General features: G+C 42.8%; 1 protein-coding gene across 2 annotated transcripts in view; it reads left to right on the top strand.

Annotated features, from left to right (window-relative positions):
- LOC137432895 (neuroligin-4, X-linked-like) overlaps positions 1–20,653 on the top strand; it is a 749,939-nt gene that overhangs the window by 525,719 nt on the left and 203,567 nt on the right. For both annotated transcript variants that reach the window (XM_068125201.2, XM_068125200.2), the window contains exon 4: positions 13,141–13,930. In XM_068125201.2, coding sequence (XP_067981302.1) covers positions 13,141–13,930 — 790 coding nt within the window. The remainder of the gene's footprint in view (positions 1–13,140; positions 13,931–20,653) is intronic.

The raw sequence follows: 20,653 nt of genomic DNA, 5'->3' as shown, positions 1-20,653 counted from the left end.
GCCATGAGCTTTCCTGGGAAAACCACATTTCAAATCTGGCCTCCAAAGCCAGTCGCCGACTGGGCATCCTCCGTCGTGCGAAGTCCTTCCTTGGCACACCTGAGCTCCTCACTACATACAAGGCTTTCATCCGCAGCTCCATGGAATACTGCTCTCCCCTCTGGTCTGGTGCTCCTGCCTCACACCTAGCCTGTCTTCACGCTGTTGAAACCAAAGCGTTCAGAATCATTGGAATCTCCCGCGATGAAGCTAACTCCAAGGGCCTTTCACTCACTCACCGCAGGCAGGTTGGTGGTCTTTCCGTCTTCTACCGACTCCTCTCTGGCCTTGCCCCCCCAGCCCTCTCTGGGCTCTGTCCCCCAAATATTCCTACAGGTCGCACAAGATCTGCCTGCAACCCTCTTATGGTTAAACTGCCAAAATCAAGACATTCTACTCACCTTCACTCCTTCATTCCTCTTTTCTCCCACCTCTGGAACAAACTCCCTCACTCTCTTCAATCCCACTCCATCCTCCAGGTCTTTAAATCAGCTGTTCACCACCATCTCTTATCCTCCCCCATCCAAAACCTTGATCTTTTCTACCCCCGCTAATTTTGGTCCCCTTGTGTTTTATACTTCTCCCACCCCCCCCCCCCCCTTCCCACGCCCCCTGCCCCCAAGCCCTCTCCCTCCCACACTTCTCCCTGCTCTCAAATGTTGTGGTTGTGTGCTTCCCCTTCTCTCCCCATTTTGTCTTCCGCTCCCTCTTTTTGTATATTTTGTTTGTCTGGTTGATTTGTTTGTGAAATAAATGTTAGCTCTTTCACGAGCCTCGATTCAGTATACAAAAAAAAAAAAAAAAAAAATTACATTTTTAATAGCGCATTAAATGTGTGTTTCACAATCACGTTATTGATCTTTTAAGAGTTCTTTAAATGTGCTTTTTCCAATCGGCTTGTTACCTGATTGTCACAGTGCATTGTGGGGTGGAACACTGGGAAACTGGTACACCAAGCGTTGTGGTGTGGGGGGCCTGGTAAATGGCCTTCCGTCCAATGGATGTTATGGGGAATTGTTGATTGTATAATTAATAATGTTGGTTGTAATATTATTACAAAACTAAGGCCAAAGTGCACAATCCACCAAAGCTTGTCAAACTAGTATAGCCACACCCTTCTGCCCAGAAGTCAATGCGTATGGTCAGACACATACAGTGGCTTGCAAAAGTAATCACCCCTATAGTCAGGTTCACTATGTTAACAAATATAATTTCATTCAAAATTTTGGGAGATTAGCAAACCTGTACATTTTTGGAATCATCAGAGCATGGAGAATCCGAAAATCAATGTTGGCATTTGCACAGACACCTGCATTACCGCCATTTTGGATTTTCAAAATGGCCACCATAAAATACATATTTTGCGCTATCTCGGCTTCTAGTCAACCTAGAAACTTAATTAAATATGCTAATCCTATGTTTTCTGGGTCAAGGAATCCAATAAAGGCCTCAAAATAGTGCTCAGGATTATAGAAAAGCAACAAACAAAGGTGTTTGAAAACCATTGTCTTTATATTTGTGATACTAGCAACGGTACCCGCCCTTCTGGCGGGGCCCTACGGGATGCTCTCCCCGGTGACGTTTTCGTTAATGAGGCCCTCCGTTTGGGAGGCATTTTACCGGTTTATCTGAAATGGTTCAGCTGTGCAGCGATCGGTGCAGCCGTTTGTGCGGCACACAGGAAAACAACATCGTCACAATGAATACATCGTCACAATGAAAACATCGTCACAATGAACGTTATGCGAACGCGAATGTTATGCGGGAGTCCAAACCTGAGAATGCTGGAGACCAAAGCTGAAATTGGGAAAACTTTTATTTTTAATGATGTTTATATACGAATGATGTTTAATGATGTTTATAATGGTTTTGGGTCGTCCTTTCCGCATATCTCGTGGGATTTTAAGTTGGAGAGACGGCCGTGATGGCGACGAGGGGGTTGGAATTCTCTCAAGCAGGGATTCAACCCATGTCCTTATAAAAGGTCTTTGTCCGAAATCACCGAGTCCGATTGGTGTAGCTGTGCAGCGATCGGTGCAGCCGTTTGTGCGGCACCCGGGAAAACAACATCGTCACAATGAAAACATCGTCACATTGAACGTTATGCAAACGCGAATGTTATGTGGGAGTCCAAACCTGAGAATGCTGGAGACTATAGCTGAAATTGGGAAAACTAAATAGCCTATTTTACTCCTGGAGATCCCAGGATTATCCACCCAAAATATCGTTGCGATCGGTTCAGCAGTTTTTACGGTACCTTCCAACAGACAGACAGACAGACAGACAGACGGATGGACATTTGGTGAATGTATTATATTGGTATTTGGTAAGATAATTGTATTACATAATACATGATATTGCAAGTCCTTTGAAGTTATAGGTATGGGTTTATAAAGCAAGAAAGCAGCATTGTTCGTATCAGATTGAACTATAAGTCCTAAACACAGGATCAACTAGATCTATACCGTTCAGGAATATGCTTTTACAGATCTTCATCACTGTCCTGAGTGTCATTTTCGCAAAGGTGTCTACGCAAATGCCAACATTAATTTTTGGATTCCTCATGCGCTGAATATTCCAAAAATGTATAGTTTTGCTAATCTCCAAAATTTTTGAACGAAAAAACATAGTGAACCTGACTACTACCAGAAATGTCACATTTTGATGAATTAAGAATTGTGGAGAATTTTTTTTTCCAAATGAACTTTTTTATTCATAACTGAAGAGATCAAAGTAAACACTGTTCTAGTTGAAGGAGGTTACATGTCAGGAATACCTGCAAAAAACATGCACAATTCAAAATTTACTGGTTGCAAAATTATTGTGTTCCTTAGTTCATTACTTGGTGGAAGCACCTTGTGCAGCAATGACTGCTATGAGTCTTTTTGGGTCGGTCTCTACCAGCTTTTCACAGAGAGATGTTGAAATATTTGCCCATTCTTCATGGCAAAATTACTCTAGTTCTGCCAAGTTTGATGGGGATCGTCGATGGACTGTAATCTTCAAGTCTGGACATGAATGTTCAATTGGGTTCAAGTCAGGACTTTGACTGGGCCACTCAATAACATTTATTCTCATCTTATTTAGTCACTCCAGTGTGGCTTTAGCTTTGTGCTTCGGATCATTGTCCTGCTGAAATGTGAATCTTCTACCCAGTTTCATATTCATGGCCGACTCAAGCAGGTTTTCATCAAATGATTCTCCTGTACTTTGCACCGTCCATTGTCCCTTATATTCTGACAAGCTTGACAGTCCCTGCTGATGAAAAGCAGCCCCATAACACGATGTTTCCACCACCATGCTTGACATTAGTGATGGTGGTGACAGGATGATGTGCAGTACTAAGCTTGTGCCAGATGTAACACTTTGAATTTAGACCAAAAAGTTCAATTTTTGTCTTGTCTGACCATGAAACGTTTCTCCACATGCCTGTGGTGTCATTGAGATGCTTTATCGCAAACTCCATAAAGCTTTTAGATGTCTTTTTCAGTAATGGCTTCTGTCTTGCCACCTGTCCTTTCAAGCCAGCTTTATGAAGGGAATGGGATATTGGTGATTGTTACACTGACCCCCATTTCAGACATAGAGCCTTGCAGATCTTTCAAAGTCAGTGTTGGCTTTACAGTGACATCCCAAACCAGTTTCCTGTTTGCCCAGCTTCTGAGATTGGATGGGCAACCTGATCTGGGTATAGTGTCTGGGTGGTATGATGCATCTTCTTCTTCTTAATGATGGATTACACCATACTCAAAGGGGGTAATGAGTGACTTTGAAATCTTCTTATAACCCTCTCCTGAACTCTGCTACTCCACCACTTTATGTCTGACTTCTTTGGAGAGCTCCTTGGTCTTCATGTTTGCCTTGTTGGTTGACCAAGTGAGTTCACCTTCATACTCCTGAGATAAGGGGGGAAGCTTAATTTTTTTAATGAAACCCCTGATTACATACACATGAAACCTATTACACTTATTTTGTAACCCTTCAAACAAATAATTTGCTCCTGAAGTGATTTAGGGTTAATTTATTTAGCTTTTTCACTTTTGAGTCATTGTGAAGACTATAGTAAGCTGAGGTGGCATCAAAATGTGAAAACTTTAGAGAGGGGTGAATACTTTTGCAGGCCACTGTACACCTCAGCCTACAGGGACGGATGCATGTTTACACCACTGCATACATCTCAGCTCACAGGGCCAGAACGCATGGTCATATCATAACTCTATCAGTTGGCCACCCACTGTACAGAGTGGTGTCGATCTCAGAGTTGAGCAGGAAGTCTGTTCATGTGCCACATCAGCACTTGCTGCAAGAGTCCTGACCAACAGTGTTCTTTCCAACACAAAACTGACAATCTCCTTCAAGGAAACTGTAACATTATATCAAAACACTAATATATTCTAAATACTTGCACTTGCATATGAAAGTATACATATGAAATATGAAAGTATACATTTGAAAGTATACATATGAAAAGTATACATTGCATATGAAAGTATACATATGAAAGTATACATATGAAGGTATACACTTGCATATGAAAGTAGCAACCCGTAGAATATACACTACTCAATGACATCATGCTGCAAGCTTGATGAAATGTAAAACAGAACACATTTTAAACCATCATTGTCATCCTTTTGAACGAGGTACAAAACCATCCTCGGTTAAACGAAATGCCAGCATGGAATAGGATTAAACACCACTGATAATGGTTCCTTTAAAAAAAAATCCGCACGCACCTTTTCACTCACTAATATTTGATTCTCACATTCATTCTTCTCACCCATCACTGCGCTCCATTATGCTTCTCCGTTCACATTTCCTTGGCTCACACTAAGCTGTCTTAACATTTGTACTTTTGATGAGTTGATTGGATTTGTTATGAATGTGACATTGAATTCACTTATCCTGACCTGGAAAATTAATATCCCTGATTCTTTTATTAATATCCTTTCAGTTGTTCATTGTGTTTAATCATGTTTTTTCACTGGTGAATAGAAGAACATGCAAGACATGTCGAGTCATTTTGTGTTCTGTTGCGACGGCATTTCATCACATTTTCACAATGTCAGCTTTGGTTTATTTAGACAAATAACTTCGTGGAGAAAGAATTCAAATTGACGATGATAGCTCCAAATATTTTGCATGTAAATGGAAATTAACAGTGACATCAAAGGAAATACGATTGCCTGGATCTCAGTTTGTGATCTATTGTCCAGGGTGAAGGCACATCTAGTGCTCAAAACATCAGACCTCGTCTTTTGAGCTTTGATTAAATTTGATCTGGCAATTGAGTGCACCTTGGTGCTTCTTTGATTTTGGCAATTTTCACATGCTTTATAGTGAAGACTTCCATTGATAAATCTTTTCATTTTCCCACAAAAGGTTTGCCCCATTTATCCTGCAGGGAGTAAAAAGCTGAATGGTTTGGTGCAACACTAAATCAGAACAGCCACGTTCAGGCCTAACTTGTCAGAAAGTCTAGAATCTTTGTATACGAAGTCTAGAATCATGGAAGTGTTAGGTGATAGATGGTTGAAGGCATACACGGATAAGTATGACAGTTGGACAATATGTGGATGCAACAAGGGTATAAAGGAAGAGGAAGATGAGATAGAAGAGTCAAGGAAACTTAACAACCTGCAAATAGATGCAGAGAGGTAGGAAAGGGTTAATAAAGATAGAAAATATTATAGGTATGAATGGGAGATAACCGCAGTTGGAGGAGTACCACCAGCTTTAAGCTCTGGAGTGAAGAGGGGGATATAAGAGACTAAGGAAGAAATTCCGCAAGTGAGAGAAGAGAGGAACAAAAATGTGTTGGTGAGCAGTAACCCTGGATTCTGAGAGTTTCTCAACATGGGGATTTCTGGAAGAACGCTGCAACCTGGAGGGATTGGAAAGGGATGGAAGAGCAGAGGACACAAGACTTGAGGATAAGCGGTAGAAAATGAAGGCCACTAACTTGACCATCTTGAAACAGAGAGACGATTTTTTTTTAACTGTTCGAACACTTTTGGAAATAATAATTTGCTGTCGCCGATGACATCCAGCTTTTCATCTCCACCAAGTCCATCTCCACCGCCACCCACTCTATCCTGACAAACTGCATCACTGAAATAAAATCCTGGCTTCAAATCAACTTCCTCAAACTTAACTATGATAAATCTGAAATAATCATCATTGGCCCAAAAACGCTCACAAAATCCACCCATAACTTTGCCCTCAACATCGACGGTTTCCCAGTATCCACCTCCCCTCACATCCGGAATCTTGGCATCATCTTTGACCAAACCCTCTCCTTCGACAAATACACTAAACAGATCACAAAGACAGCCTTCTTTCACCTGAAAAACATCGCCCGTCTCCGTCCATCCCTCTCCTCCACGGCTGCAGAAACCCTCATCCACGCCTTCATCACCTCCCGTCTGGACTACTGCAACAGCCTCCTCTATGGTTCACCCTCAATAATCATCAATAAACTCCAATACATTCAGACCTCCGCTGCCCGTCTACTCACCCATTCCCGGACCCATGACCACATCACCCCCGTCCTTTACAAGCTTCACTGGCTCCCCATCCCCCAGAGAATCCAGTACAAAATCCTCCTCTTGACCTACAAAGCCCTCCATAACCTGGCCCCATCCTACCTGACTGACCTCCTCTCCAGACACACTCCCACCCGCAACCTCCGCTCTGCTGGTACCAACCTCCTGAACACACCCCCCCCCCCCCCCAATGCGGACCAAATTCAGATCCTGGGGGGACAGGGCCTTCTCCATCGCTGCTCCCACCCTCTGGAACTCACTACCTCACACACCATCAGAGACTCCTTCTCACTCACCACATTCAAAACATCACTCAAGACCCACCTGTTCAACACTGCATTCAACATTTAACCCACAGCATTTAACCCCTGACTATCTCTTCTCCTTCTCCTTCCTTTTGCTTTGATTATTTACCTGTTGATTTTTGTCTTTTTGCACTGGTTTTTTTGTACTCTGTCAAAGCGTCTTTGGGCTTCTTGAAAAGCGCTATATAAAATAAATGTATTATTATTATTATTATTATTACTTAATTTTCTTATATCGTATATTAAATTAAAAGATTATTAAAGCTTGTGGAATAGCTAATACGGGACTTTCAAAATGGCATGTGAATGCTCACGAGGCATTTTGCGCATGCACTGTGTGAGTTTTCAGTGACTCTCTTCTGTTAGCGGGAACTTTTAACCTGCCATTGTTAGTACTAGGGCATGCCCGTACTATATATATATCTAAAATTATATCCCCCCCCCCTCTATTTACATGAAATGGTTTGGTCCAAAGCGAACGGCTTGCGAGTACGGTGACAATCCCCCCCTCTATTTACATGAAATGGTTTGGTCCAAAGCGAACGGCTTGCGAGTACGGTGACAATCCCCCCCCCTCTATTTACATGAAATGGTTTGGTCCAAAGCGAACGGCTTGCGGAGTTTGGTAAAGAAATCGCCATAGCGTGCACAAACGCGCAGGAAAGCGAAAGAATCGCAAATTAGTTTTAATTAGTTTTAAAACATAGTTTAACGCCAACATAGCGCCAACATAACGTACGGGCACGTACGGGCACGTGAAATAAATGAATACGCTCTCAAATGTGCCGTCCGAGGCAGAGTCTGTTCGCCACGTTCGGCACACGTGATAACTCGCTGCTCTCTGATTGGTTGAATCGTTTTTTGGACATAGCTCGGTAACTACTTGTCCGATTAATATGAAACCTTGAAAAGGCACATCCTCGGGTCCCCAGCAATATACCTGGCAAGTTTCAAGTATATCGGACCCGTGGTTGTCGAGAAACAGCGGTCACAGACATACAGAGATTACTGGAATTATAGATAGACTAGGGCATGCCCGTACTATATATAAGCTAGGACGTGCCCGTACGTGGGTGCCCGTTCCTTGCCAAAAAAAAAAAAAAAAAAAAATTTGTGTAGGGGTGTGTGTGTGTAAACATCCTAGGGCGTGCCCGTGCCCGTACGTGGGTGCAAAAAAACATGCGTGCAAACAACAACAACAAAAAAAAACTTTGAAACCACGTGGCAGTAACGACCACAGAACCACCCCCCCTCTATTTACATGAATGGTTTGGTCCATTCGCAACGACCACAGAACCCCCCCCCCCTCTATTTACATGCAATGGTTTGGTCCAAAGCGAACGGCTTGCAGTGTTTGGTAAAGAAATCGCCATAGCTCGGTAACTACTTCTCCGATTAATATGAAACCTTGAAAAGGCACATCCTCGGGTCCCCAGCAATATACCTGGCAAGTTTCAAGTATATCGGACCGGTAGTTGTCGAGAAACAGCGGTCACAGACAAACATACACACATACACACATACACACATACACACATACAAACACACATACACACAGAGATTAATGGAATTATAGATAGATGAAATCTAAATGCCAAATTGTCTTTTTAACATAATTTTAGCATTTAGACAAAAGAGTGGCAATTTCAAGATGGTTAACCATAGTTGTTGTGTTCCTGGATACAAATCGAAGTAAAAAATATAGGGAATTCGAGAAATATCCGTGGATGAGAGGTGTTGAGTTGCAGCATTTCCTGTTAATACAAGCAAGTGGCAACGGTATATATAACACACACACACACACACACACACACACACACACACACACACACACACACACACACACACACACACTTCTCCTTTTATTAATCGGTGCAAAAGTTAATATAATTTATCATATGGCCCACCCTCTAAATGGCCTCTAAAGGTGGTTTTTTTAAATATGGCCCACCCTCCAAGTAAATATCATCATTTGAAAGTTGATTTAAACTTGCGCTGTGCATTCACAAGCCCCAGATATGACCTGCCCATCGCTGTTGAGAAGCACACAAACGGGATGCGGTGTCTCCTTCAGGTAGATCTGCCAGGGCCTGGTACATCCGGCTCCCACATAAATATAGCTGGCACAATCTTTGTGTACTGTATTTACACATTGTGAAGACGTGCTTTGTTGATGAGTTGGTAGCCATTACTTTGTTGGTAATAACACATGGCAACAACTTTCCAATTTCAGACATCCAAATCACCAAACCTGCAATATTCACAGGAGGCACTGCAGCAAGGTGGCAAGGTTGAAAGTCTATTCACCGGTAGCGATCATATCCACCGGTAGTTTTGGTGGAATTCCGTCCACAATTCGGGACTTGCTCCGACCCACACCATCGAGAGGTTTTGCAGTACAGGCAGCAGCAAGACCTCAGCCCTGTTTGGCAAGCTGATCATATTCTCCAAACTCTTTTGCTGTGCAGAGCCACATCTTTCTCTCATGTAATTTTGCAAGTCTTTTCAGCTTATTTTAGAAGCTCTGTGGGCCATTTTAAGTTACATTCTTTCTCTCGCACACACGATATATGCTAACATGCCCCAAAGACCACTATCCCTTGGGTTTCTGCACATACATGCCTAGCATTCTGGGGCGGATGACGTCATTTTGGAAGTCCACCATTGAAGTATTGACACCAGAAAGTTGTGGAAGAGGCAGACATCGAACAAACAAAGTTACAAATAGTACATATATGGTTATAGGTCAATATTTATGGATTGGAAAAGAGAGGAAGTGCAAATGAAGAGAGTAAGGAGGTGATTTCACTTATAAAAGTACGAAGCCATAGCGGTTTGTACCATTGTGCTCATCTGCATGTAAACATGCCCTTTTACTTTCTATATTACAAATCTTTAGTTGTGTTGTGCTTTAATGTCCGTGTGTTGTATTCAAATGAATGAAAATACACCTTTACCGCTTACCTTAGTTCATATGAATTGGCAAAAAGGTACTGTAGATATTTCGACTAATAGACGAGTCTGAATTTCAGAAAATCAGACACCCGAGGCATTTTTGAGTAAAAGTTTAACAATATGTTATTTTAAAGGTTTTGGCTGTGCTCAATCCATTTCTGCTGTTTGCCAAGCTGATCTCTTATGTTTACACTCCCAGCGGGCCATATCCAAGATGGCCGCCATGGATTTAAAAAAAACAACGTTTTCACGAACAGTTTCAACTGGATGGCACTGATATGGTTTTAGTTTGGTATGTAAGGCATATAATCACTATTCAAATCAAAAATAATATGTATTTTACATTTTTCTTCATTAGGTATGAATAAAACATTGTAAAAGGCAAAAATCCAAGATGGCCACTGCCAATTTTCTGTTATCCACATCTTTGCTTCCAGGGACCATTGAATTGCCGATTGAAGAACTTGCCACCATGTCTGTAGGCTCACTACATATTCCTGATAAAGTGTTAAAAACAAAATCAGACTATCTCATTGTTATATCGAATCGCTCACTGAAACTTCTCCAACGTATAGACTGTATAATATGGCAATTCTGCAATGGCTCCAATTATTCTCACCTTCTCACGAGGTCGACCACACACAGAGATTGATATGATAATAAACATTTTTCGAACTAAGTTTGATTCCAAGTACCCATTTAATGTCCACATTTCTGATTGTAATGAAAAAATTTAATAACTTTGAAGATCAGAAATAAGTAAGAGACCAGGCTCGGTCTTCATAAACATATGTAACACAAATATGTCGTATATCTCACCAGTTTTCATTGATGGCTTTCAAAGAGTTAGTGATGTCACAAAGATAAATAACATGGGATCATTCTCAGTAAAAGAATATCTCACGATATAAATGAAAGTTCACTCTTTCATTCCTCCTTTCTCCTGCCTCTGGAATAAACTCCCCCACTCCCTTCAATCCCACTCCTCCCTCCAGGTCTTTAAAACAGCTGTTCACCACCATCTCTTATCTTCCCCCATCCAAAACCTTGATCTTTTCTACCCCCGTTAATTCACCCCAGATCCACTTTTTTTAAATTCCGACTTGTTTCCTGGAAGTCCTAGCAGTGTCCATGTGTATTGTACCTCTCCCACCCCCCCCCCTTCCCATGCCTCCCCCTTCTCGTGCCTCCTCCCCCAAGCCCTCTCCCTCCCACAGATCTCCGGATGTCCCTGTTCTCTACTGTTGTGCTTGTGCGCTTCCCTCTCTCTCCCCATCTTGTCTCCCGCTCCCTTTATCTTATGTTTTATGTGTCTGTTTGTGTTTTTGTGATTAATGTTAGCTCTTACACGAGCCTCGATCTTGAAAACAAAATAATAATAATAATAATAATAACCTCTAACATCACTAATTTAATAGCATTTTAATAGCGTGCTGCCTGTTTGGAATTTACTTTGAAGAATATCTCACAATTGCAGAATTGTGCATGAGCTTGCCAGATCTCACTTTCAAATCATTTGTATTCTGTGCTTGTGCTGTTAAAACTATTTATTTATCTTACCGTCTGCATCGTGCACTGATTTGAAAATCAAGCCATGGCACCATTGAGAGAGAGCACTTGCTTGATTGGGGTTCGGATAACTTAATTGATGCACATTTACCATGCGGTGTTTAAGGGGTTCGAAATGTGTAAAATTCCATTTGAAAACTGCAACGTTTAAAAAGACCGGCATGAGTTGTATCAAGGACCGTAGTTTCCAAATTAAACAGGAGGAATGAGCGATGGCCCGAGATGATGTTGAATCAATGCTTTGAATGACCTAAGGAGAGCGAGTGAGAATGGATAGACTCGAGGGGACAAAGGGGGATGAAGCAGTGGAGGTGTACAGAAGGTTGAAACGTGGAGATGTGACATGTGAACAAGGGACCTCAACCTCTTGTTAAGCTTCATGGATTGTAATTTTTGGCTGTGGTATTCTGTATGTCCCCCTTACCTCCATACACTTTTTTACCCTTATTTATATTTTTGTAGTTGTCCAAGCTTAATTTCTTCAATCAGGAAGGACAATTAGTTGATATCTAATTGCCCAATCCATTAGATATGCCAGGCACCCAACAGAAAGAACAAGAAAAATAATTATTGTTGTCTTCCATAACTTTATAAACACTGAAGGCAATTTGTGAATCGCAAGTTCATCCGTTTTTTAGACCCACAAATACTTTCAAGGACTTGATTCCTCAAAGCCTGTTGCACAAAAACTGCAGCTTATGCTGCACACACTTGACAACCAGCTATGGCACAGTCAGTAAAGCCAAAAATGTTTTTCATTTTAATAGAGCGTATTTGTTAAAAAAGAAAAAATGTTATCCACATCTGCTTGTGGCATGATTCCACTAATAAGCACCTGCAATGCATCTTGCATGCCGGACACAAACCTGGCCCAATACGCATTCCTGTACCTCAAGAAAAAAAAAATCACCTTCCAATATGAAGGGTTAGGCCTCAATTTTGGACTAACGCGACCCCAGAGCAGCTTCTCATTATCCGCCTGGTTAGCGCTGCTCTTCAGTGGCTCCTAGCCATGTGTACAGCCATTCGGCTTGTGGCCTGGCATTCTTCCCAGTCAGCTCAAGGCATGCTATATTTCAAGATGCAGCAATGCAGCCTGAAAAGGGGCCAACCATATCCTAAACTTAAATCTTTATGTTTTTCTGCTAATTGAACGCTTCCCACCAACACTTGTCAGGCTGGCCAGATGGTATTTCGAGTTGCGTGCCGGTCTGCTAAGCTGCGGTAGCTCGAACTTTATTGTCAACTGATAGAAGGCCTGCAACCTAAATAAATAAGGCTTTACCTTTTGTGCTAGAGTTTAAGAAACAAAACTTAATTTGCCCATAATTTATAGTATGGACTGTGGTGTGGAGGATCCATCCTCCAAATGTTCCAGTGGTTGCTTCATTGGCTAAAAGTCCTCAAGGCATACTCTCACTTATTAAAGTTTTTAATTAGTGGCTAGTTAGGACTCATTACATAAAATGATTTGGTCAGTTGCTTTTTCATAGGCACATGTAGGATCTGTCTATTTCATGTGACCAGCTGCAATTAAAATGCTGACTTCTACTTGGTGTGTGAGTGTGAGAGTGAATAAATATATATATATATTTTTTTTTCAACTGTGCTTTTATTGCTATTTTTAAAGTCATTGCATGAAGCTTTGTGTAACATGAAAAGAATGATATAAAGACAATAGACACAAGGCTTGCATTGTCAGTGCGGGTGGCTTCTTGTGCCCACAGGGCTCTTCCAGCGTGCCATCACGCAGAGTGGCACAGCACTTTCCAGCTGGGCTGTGAACTATCAGCCCGCCAAGTATGCTCGGCTTCTAGCTGAGCGTGTCAACTGCAACTTCTTGGATACGGGCGCCATGGTGGAGTGCTTGCGGTCGCGGTCTTTCAGCGAGCTAGTTGGTCACGACGTGACGCTTGCACGCTACCACATTGCCTTTGGGCCTGTCATCGATGGAGATGTCATTCCGGATGACCCGCAGATCCTAATGGAGCAGGGAGAGTTTCTCAACTACGATGTGATGCTTGGTGTTAATCAGGCAGAAGGTTTCAAGTTTGTGGAACGAGTTGTGGATTCTGAGGATGGTGTCTCTGCAATCGATTTCGATCTGGCTGTTGCTAATTTGGTCGACAACCTGTACGGATATCCAGAGAGTAAGGATGAACTTCGGGCCACCATTCGCTTCATGTATACTGATTGGGCAGACAGAGACAATGTGGAAACAAGGCGCAAGACACTCGTCGCTCTCTTCACAGATCACCAGTGGGTTGCCCCCGCTGTTGCGACAGCTGACCTCCATGCCCAGTATGGCTCTCCGACCTATTTCTACGCATTCTATCATCATTGTCAAAGCGAGATGAAGCCAGCATGGGCAGACGCAGCCCACGGAGATGAGGTACCATACGTATTTGGTGCACCACTCGTTGGGCCTTCTGAGCTTTTCCCTTGCAACTTCTCGAAAACAGATGTGATGCTGAGTGCAGTTGTCATGACCTACTGGAGCAACTTTGCAAAGACAGGGTGAGGACATTTTTCCTGCTTCTTATTCCTTATTCTTATCTTCCTTTCTTATCTTTCTGCTTTTCACGTACCTGAAGCTGTTTACCTTCCCTTTTATCTTCAACTGATTATTTCTTTCTTTCTATCTCCTCGAATCATTCCAAAATGTTTATTTTTATTTTATCACTGATCATGTTCATAATGCATTTTAAATTCTATGTTTTATTTGAGCATCTGTGCTCCACTTGGTTGTCTGCGACATAAGGGTGAAAGGTGCGAGGAGAGCTCGGCAGGTGAAGTACCAACCGAGAAGGAAGGCGTGGAGGTTGAAAGACGTGACAGTAAGGGAGGCATTGAAAGAGAGGCTGAGTAGGGTAGAGGATGATGTGGTTGAGCTTGAACGTGGTTGGATGTCAATGAAAGATAGTCTGTTGGGAGCCGTTGGTGAGGTATGTGGATGGACAAAAGGACCACCGAGGCACTCGGAAACATGGTGGTGGGATGATGAAGTTGGAAAGAGGATTGACGATAAGAGGAAGAAGTTCAATGAGTGGCAGAAGGCAAAGGGTACGGGAGCAGAAAAAGCAGAGCATGAAAGTTATAAGGCAGCCAAGAAGGCTGCAAAGAAAGAGGTGGCAAAGGCGCAGGAGGCATGTAGGAAAATGTTCGGAGAACGCTTGGATTCGGAAGAGGGTCAGAGAGTGGTATTCAGGATTGCAAAGCAGATAGCGAAAGAGAGGTGTGATGTGATGGGGGTGAGTTGCTTGAAGGATGAAGTGGGACAAATCGTTGTCGACCCAGATGGAATTAAAGGAAGATGGAAAAGATATATGGAAATGCTGTTGAATACAAAGAATGAATGGGATGGCAACATAGAGAGTAACCCAGTTTTAGGACCGGCAGAGAAGATAACTGAGAAGGAAGTTGAGGAAGCGATAAAAGCAATGAAGAGTAGAAAAGCGGGAGGGCTGACGGGAGTTGTGGGAGATATGTTGAAGGCAGCAGGAAGTTGGGTTGTGAAGAGAATGACAGAGATCTGTAATCTGGTGGTGAAAGAAGGCCGCATTCCAGTGGATTGGGAACTGAGTACCCTCGTCACTCTATACAAGGGGAAAGGCGACCCTCTGGAGTGTGGCTCGTACCGAGCGATAACGTTATTGGAGCATGGAATGAAGGTATTGGAAAGGGTGTTGAAGAGAAGGATAAGGAAGAAGGTGAAGATCGACGAAATGCAGATTGGGTTTATGCCAGGAAGAGGAACGACAGACGTGCTCTTTATTGTGAGGCAGCTGCAGGAGAAGTACATGGAGAAGAGGAAGAAGTTGTTTCCTGGGTTTGTTGATCTGGAGAAAGCATTCGATAGGGTTCCACGCGAAGTATTGATATGGGCATTGAGGAAGTTAGAAGTGGAGGAATGGTTGATCAGAGTAGTGATGGCAATGTACAAAAGAGCACGCACAGCTGTAAGGACGAAGGACGGGAACTGTGGTGAGTTTGAGGTGAAGGTGGGAGTGCATCAGGAGTCAGTACTAATTCCACTACTATTTGTAGCTATGATGGAGGTGCTGGCTCAGAACGTAAAGGAGGGTTTACCGTGGGAGTTGTTGTAAGCAGATGATCTGGTGTTGATTGCGGAAAGTATGGATGGACTGAAGGAAAAGATGAACAAGTGGAAGGAATGTATGGAGACAAAAGGTCTGAAGGTGAGTATAGGAAAGACGAAGGTGATGGCAAGTGGTAAAGCAAGTGGTGAGGTGGAAAGAACTGGGAAGTGGCCATGTGCTGTGTGCAGGAAGGGCGTCGGAGTGAACTCCATTCAATGTACAATGTGCGCTGAGTGGGTTCATCAAAAATGTAGTGGTCTAAGAGGGGCATTAACCAGTGTGGCAGCTACATTCAAATGTAAGTTGTGCACAGAGGGAGCTGCAGATGGACGAAATGTTGAGTTGGATCTTGGAGACGGCGTGAAGCTGGAAGGTGTGAAAACATTTTGCTACCTCGGAGACATGCTGAATGGAGAAGGTGGATCAGACATGGCAATGGTTGCTGGAGTGAGATGTGCATGGAAGAAGTTTCGGGAACTGAGTGGTGTGCTGATGAGGAGGGGAGTGTCGTTGAAGCTGAAGGGAAAGGTGTATGCTGCATGTGTGAGAAGTGTTATGATTTATGGGAGCGAGACATGGGTCATGAATGTAGAGCAGCAACGAAGGCTGGAAAGGGTGGAAATGCGAATGGTTCGGTGGATGTGCGGAGTATCGTTGAGAGAGAGGCAGACAAATGATGAATTGCGAAAGATGATGGGAATAGAGCCTGTGATGGATGCTGTGAAGAGGAACAGGTTGAGATGGTTTGGTCATGTGTTGAGGAAGGATGAAAGTGACTGGTTGAGAAGAGTGATGGAAATGAATGTAGAAGGAAGTAGAGGACGGGGAAGACCGAGAAAGACTTGGCTAAAGATGGTGGAAGAAGAAATACGGGCAAGGGGGTTAACAAGGAGAGATGCAGAAAATAGGGCAAAATGGAGAAGATTGTCATGGGGACCGCAAGGCTAACCCCCGCTCTAGCAGTGAAAATGGCCTTAAAATGCATGTTGTTGTTGTTGTTGTTGTTGTTGTTTGTATTTGAGCATCTGTGCAAAGCCTCAGCTTAAGAAGCATATCTTAGAAAAGCATTGTTTTCTTGTGGGTGTGTTCATTTGATTGCTTCTTTTGAACTGTTAGTTACAGCATTTACTCCAATGTTGAACCCTCCGCCACCAATATCAGGTGGAAGTTAAAGATCTCATGGTGTCTTTTGCAGGTAATAGGTGTCCAGGACAACTTAAAATTTTCGACATTTCAATGGCAAATCCATTCATCAGTCATTATGCAAGGAATCAGGCTGAATTGTGTAATTGAATCCGATTCCAATGTGTATCCATACATGATGACTCCAATGTTAATTTTCCATCAGATATTTATCTTGCACTGTTTGAAGTTTTGGACTTTCCATGTCTACATTCTCTCCCCCCCTCTCTCTCTCTCTCTCTCTCTCTCTCTCTCTCTCTCTCTCTCTCTCTCTCTCTCTCTGTCTCTGTCTCTGTCTCTGTCTGTGTCTCTCTCTGTCTCTGTAAAGTTTTGACTTTTTCAACATATTTCAACATACAGCTATTTGATCTTCATTTCAACAATATTGATAGACAAAGGTGATATAATATAACAAATATCATGAAACATTTACATTTTGTAGTCCATTGTATAATTTAAATAAACATAAATGCAAATTTCGCATGTGGAAAAAGTAAGTACACCCCATGAAATGTTTAAAAAAAAATATTTTTAACATATGTGGACATATCAATATTTGATCTTCATTTAAACAGTATCTATAGATAAAGGTGATCTAATTGAACAAAAAACAATGAAAAATTGACTTTGCAATAATTTATGCATCAAAAAATTGTTGCACAGCATGCACAATTGCATGCACAGTTCGTTTCAAAATCCCCCCACAACATCTCGATGGGATTTAGATCCGGGCTTTGACTTGGCCATTCCAGAACCCTCCATTTCTTTCTTTTCAGCCATTCCTTGGTGGATTTACTGGTATGTTTAGGGTCATTGTCATGTCGCAAGGTCCACCTTCGGTTGAGCTTCAACTTTCCGACAGACGGCCTCACATTATCCTCAAGCACCCTCTGGTACAATGAAGAATTCATAGTGGATTCGATGATGGTGAGCTGCCCAGGCCCTGATGCAGCAAAGCTGCCTCAAACCATAATATTTCCACCACCATGCTTTACAGTTGTGTTACGTGCTCCTCCCCGACCCCCTTGTCACGGTGTACCTCCGAGCCCTGAGAGGAGTCACGGCAGAAAAATGTGTTATTCTGTATGTCAAAGATCAATGGTGAAGCCACACCAATTGTTACTCACAAACAAATATTGTATTAAGATCACACAAGAATAACAGTACAACAATAATATGAATCAAAAGTACAATCAATATCCTATGATGGTACCATCAGTTTTGTAATATATAACTCACTGTGCTCCAAGTGAGTGAAACAAGAACATCCCCAATGTCTCTAATCCCCGGCGTCAAGCCAACGTGGATCCGCTCCAGCGATCGACAGATCAATGTCCAATCGAGACCAGAATCCTGTTGGGTTGGCAGTTACAGTCCCTGCTGCCAAAGCTGTGCAAAGGCGCCCTCAAGGCGACTGGGAAATCACCCCCTCGGGTATGGACGTTCCAAAGCTCACAGTCGGCGACATGCAGACTTTCCACTCAAAAGCCACGTCACACACAAACACCCCAAATCGACGTCTGAATGCGGTGAAAATGGTCGAAACGAGACGAAACCGTGAGCGAAGCGCAAGTCCTGCGCCAGTCAAAATGACCAACGGCCCGGTCTCGTGGCGCAACGGCACGACAATGATTCTCTCCTGAATCGATCGCAAAACCTGACACGCAGGTTAATCTGTCACAGCGATAACCAATCTGTCGCAGGAATCCCTTTCCTGGGAAACCCAAAGTTCACTAGTGACTGTTGTTCGCCAACGTTCGCTCCAGACCGCAAAGCAACTATTCTTCTTGTTCGAATCCACTCGCTCCGCCTTCTTTTTCTCTCCTCTTCCTCTTCGTCATCCTGTTCCGGTTTTATTTAAAACATTAACTTTTAACTTTTGAAAATAGAAATATCTATTTCCTTTAAATGACAACAATAATAATACATGGAATCAGAAATGTTTACAGTGGATGAAAACCACCACTGGAAGTGACGAATCCGTAACAGTTGGTATCAGGTTCTTGTGGGCAAATGCTGTCTTTGGTTTTCGCCAAACATGTCTTCTGGTACTGTGGCCAAATAGCTCTACCTTTGACTCATCTGTCCAGAGAACATTGTTCCAGAAGTGCTGAACTTTGCCTAGGTGTTCATTGGCAAACTTTAGTCTTGCCCTGATGTTCTTTCTGGACAGCAAAGGTTTCCTCCTGGCACACCTCCCATGTAGATCAAATTTGTGCAGCCTCTTTGTAATGGTAGACTCGTGCATTTTGACATCAACAGTGGCAAGAGCTACCTGTACGTCCCGTGATGACATTCTGGGGTTCTTATAGACTTCTTTCAGCATCTTGCGGTCTGCTCTAGCGCTGAACTTGCTGGGGCGGCCTGGCCTGAACAAGTTGGCAGTTTGGAATCTTCTCCACTTGTCGATGATCTTCCGGACAGTCGAATGATTTATTTCAAATTGTTTGGAGATCTTTTTATACCCCTTCCCAGACTCGTAGGCATCTATAACCTTCTTTCTAAAGGCCTCAGAGAACTCTTTTGATCGAGGCATGGTGACGCCGCACACTTCAACAACAAAGAGCAAACCAAACTAAATGTCTGAGGTTCCTCCAAGATCCTCTCTTACGATGTTCTAATCATTTGCACCTGAGCTGGCGCACCTGATTCTAATTTTAGGTATTTGAAGTAGTAATAAATGTAGGGGTGTACTTACTTTTTCCACATGTGAAATTTGCATTTATGTTTATTTAAATTATATAATGGACTACAAAATGTAAATAAACCACCTTTAGAGGCCATTTTTCCCCGCAAAGCGGGGGTTGGCCTTTTTCGGGAACCGTGGTTGTTGTTGTTTTTCGGTCCCCTTTTTGAAGCAATGTTTTACGGCCGGATGCCCTTCCTGACGCCAACCCTTTTTGCCGCCTTTAACGACAAACAGGGAATTACCAGTGAACTGGTACTCAATTAGCCGACCTCGGAAGGATGACAGGCTGAGTCAACCCCCCTGGTGTTAATTCAGCGATTGACCGGGATTCGAACCCAGGATCCTAGGTATCCTAAGCCGGCACCCTAGCCGCTAGCCCAACACCAGGGTTCCAACACCAGGACTACAAAATGTAAATGTTTCATGATATTTGTTATATTATATCACCTTTATGTATCAATATTGTTGAAATGAAGATCAAATCGCTCTGTTGAAATATGTTGAAAAAGTCAAAACTTTACATGGGGTGTACTCACTTTTTCACGTGACTATATATATATGTAACCCCTTCACTTGTTTCACATTTTGTTATGTTGCAGCCTTATGCTGAAATCGTGTAAATTCATTCTTTCCCTCATTAATCTACACTCGATAGCCCATAATGACAAAGAGAAAACAGGATTTTAGAAAGTTTTGCAAATTTCTTAAAAAGAAAAAACTGAAATATCACATTGACATAAGTATTCAGACCCTTTACTCAGTACTTAGTTGAAGCACCTTTGGCAGCGAGTACAGCCTCGAGTCTTCTTGGGTATGACGCGGCAAGCTTTGCACACCTGCATTTGGGGATTTTCTTCCATTCTTCTCTGCAGATCTTCTCAAGCTCTGTCAGGTTGGATGGGGACTGTTGGTGGACAGCCATTTTCAGGTCTCTCCAGAGATGTTCGATTGGGTTCAAGTCAGTTCTCTGGCTGGGCCACTCAAGGACCTTCACAGAGTTGTCCCTAAGCCACTCCTTCGTTGCCTTGGCTGTGTGCTTCGGGTCATTGTCCTGTTGGAAGGTGAATTCTCAGCGAATTCTCGAATGAATTCTCGATCCACAGCGCTTTGTTTCAGGTTTTCATTGAGGATATCTCTGCACTTTGCTCCATTCATTGTTTCCTCAACCCTGACCAGTCCCCCAGTCCCTGCTGCTGAAAAACACACCCACAGCATGATGCTGCCACCACCATGCTTCACCGTTGAGATGGTATTGGACAGGTGATGAGC

This window comes from Myxine glutinosa, chromosome 8 (genome assembly GCF_964187855.1).
Source record: "Myxine glutinosa chromosome 8, kmMyxGlut1.1, whole genome shotgun sequence".
NCBI classification, from domain to species: domain Eukaryota; kingdom Metazoa; phylum Chordata; class Myxini; order Myxiniformes; family Myxinidae; genus Myxine; species Myxine glutinosa.
Note: the sequence above shows the minus strand (reverse complement) of the source record. Positions and strands in the feature narration are given on the sequence as shown.